We start from the raw sequence: 2,422 nt of genomic DNA on the forward strand, positions 1-2,422 counted from the left end.
TCACCTCTCCATTCTGACCAGCTCCCTTGGATCATTGTCACACTGCCATACTAGGTCATTGTCAACTGGTCATCTTGACCTCTCCATTCTGACCAGCTCCCTTGGATCATTGTCACATGGTAACACTAGACCACTGTCAGCTTGTTGAATTGACCTTTCCTGCTTCGTCCACACCCTTAAGTCACTGTCATGCCACACCATTAGGTGTCTGTCAACTGGACAGCTCAGGCAATCCAGTCATGTCTGTTCCATTGGGTCACTGTCAGGTGGAAAGCGTCAGTCGACAGCGACGTATGTTACTGTAGCCCAAATTCTGTGAGGTTCAGAAATGAGTGGAGTTGCTGCAATTATTGGCTGTGGGTATATTGAGAACCTCTGATGTCACATTGGTCAGGCTGGTGTTGAGGAGCTCGGGTCAACATCACGTGACTCTACACTTAGTCACGTTGTTATTGCTGCTGCTGATGTTGCTGCATAGCGGCATCAGTGACAACGTTGAGCTGATTTCGTATTCCGTCTGAGATTGGTCCTTGGCACCATCTTCGTCGCAGTTTTTGTTGTTGTCGGTAGAGGCTGTGTAAGTAACATTGTTGCCATTAGAAGTGGTGGTGGATGCTGTGATGTTTCTGGTAATGTTGCTGCCGTTGTTTGCAGATGTCATGTTCTTACAGCCATCAAAATCATTGTTGTTGGTGGCGGTGGTAGTGGTGGTAGCAATAGGTGTAGCCTCGCCTTTGTCACCCTTGATGACAATGTTATTGTTATTGCGATACTGTTGCTGCTGCTGGTTGCTGGAAGACGCTGCAATGACATCAGGTAGCTGTGCACCGGTTTCATTTCTGCATACGCAGTACATATGTTTGTAGACTGAATGCAACAAAGCACGGAGTTTACAGTTACACGGCACCGGGAGACTTAGTACAACAGTTTCATCTCCATCAAATAACACAGGATCTGTTGTTGTTATCGGTTTTTTTTCCAACGTGTTATTCTTGTTTTTGGCAGCAGTGCTGGTACCAATATTCTTCACAGTGGCCGCGTCAACATCTGTCTTAGTGTGGTTGCGGTGACGGACACCGCTTTGGACAGTGTCTCGGAGACGGTCGTCGTGGTCTTGGATGCGATGGTTACGGTTGAGCTGACCGAGAGCTGGGGCCCGGTGGAGAAGGAAGCGACACTGTCACGTCTGAATGATTTTGTAGCGGTCCTGCTGCAGCTGTGGTGGACATTGGCAAAACGAGTCTGATGCTGTCTTTTGCTGCTGCTTCCGCTGAAGCTTCCCCTCCACTCCCTTCTCCTCTTCTTCACCTTGTTGATGATGAGACGGAGGATAATGTTGATGGCGATGAGAATGATGCGGGTAATTGCTGTTATGATGCAACTGTTGTTGCTGATAGTGTCGATGAGGATCATTATTATTATTGTTATTATTATGAGGATGTTGATTGACGTGCTGGGAGATGTGCTGGCCATGCTGTTGATGATGAGGCGAATGTCGGTTGCCTTTGCCGTGGCTGCCCTTTCTCCGAGTTTTCTGTTCGGTGTGACAGGAACCAGTGTTGTTACCAGGCATGAAATAACACACCAGCTTCTTGAATGGCTTAACAGAATGAGACGTCGATGATGATGACGATGACGATGACGACAATGTTGATGAGAAAGAAGAAGAACCAACGGAAGCAGAAAACGGAAACAGTAGCGTATGATGCTTGATGAGCCAGTTACTCAAGGTGGACGTTTTTGGATTGTACCTGTACACGTATTTCTTTTGCGGTTTCTTCTTTGGCAGTGACATTGCCGACACCGTGTACATGCGCCGCACTCAAGCACGGAATTTCGATGTCTGCTGGTAGTTGAATAGGTTGCCTAGCATGCAGTTGCACAAGTTGAAGTAGTACGACATGCAGATACCTTTGTGGACGTTGAGCGTGGAAACGGGAGCCTGCGATTGGTTGAAGCGAAACGTCTGACGACCGCACCTGCGTAAAGGTAAAAGTGGCGCTAAGTAGTGCGAGAAATGATAAGAATTGTAGTGCTAGAGGTAGCGACGATAATGGTAACAACAACAACAACAAAAACAAAAATCACAAGGCCTAAAATTTGGAGGAAGAGATTAAGTCGATTACATCGACTGCAGTACATAACTGGTATTTATTTAATCGACCCCCGAAAGGATGAAAGGCAAAGTCGACCTCGGCGGAATTTGATCTCAGAATGCAGCGACGGGGGTAAATACTGCTAAGTATTTCGTCCGGTGTGCTAACAATTCTGCCGGCTCGCCACCTTATTAATAATAATAATAATAATAATAATAATAATAGTAATAATAATAATAATAATAATAATAATAATAATAGTAATAATAATAATAATAATAATAATAGTAATATTCATAATAAATAATAATAATAATAATAATAAT

The 2,422-nt window shown here is 44.7% G+C and overlaps 1 protein-coding gene across 1 annotated transcript in view; it reads right to left on the reverse strand.

Moving 5' to 3' along the window:
• The window catches only part of LOC106880081 (anaphase-promoting complex subunit cdh1), a 2,067-nt gene extending 887 nt beyond the window's left edge, over window positions 1–1,180 (reverse strand). Inside the window, exon 1 of the mRNA XM_014929893.2 lies at window positions 5–1,180. Coding sequence (XP_014785379.2) covers window positions 422–856 — 435 coding nt within the window. The 5' untranslated portion in view covers window positions 857–1,180 and the 3' untranslated portion in view covers window positions 5–421. The remainder of the gene's footprint in view (window positions 1–4) is intronic.
• Between the last annotated feature and the right edge of the window lie 1,242 nt (window positions 1,181–2,422).

The sequence above is a fragment of the Octopus bimaculoides genome, chromosome 28 (genome assembly GCF_001194135.2).
Source record: "Octopus bimaculoides isolate UCB-OBI-ISO-001 chromosome 28, ASM119413v2, whole genome shotgun sequence".
NCBI classification, from domain to species: Eukaryota; Metazoa; Mollusca; class Cephalopoda; order Octopoda; family Octopodidae; genus Octopus; species Octopus bimaculoides.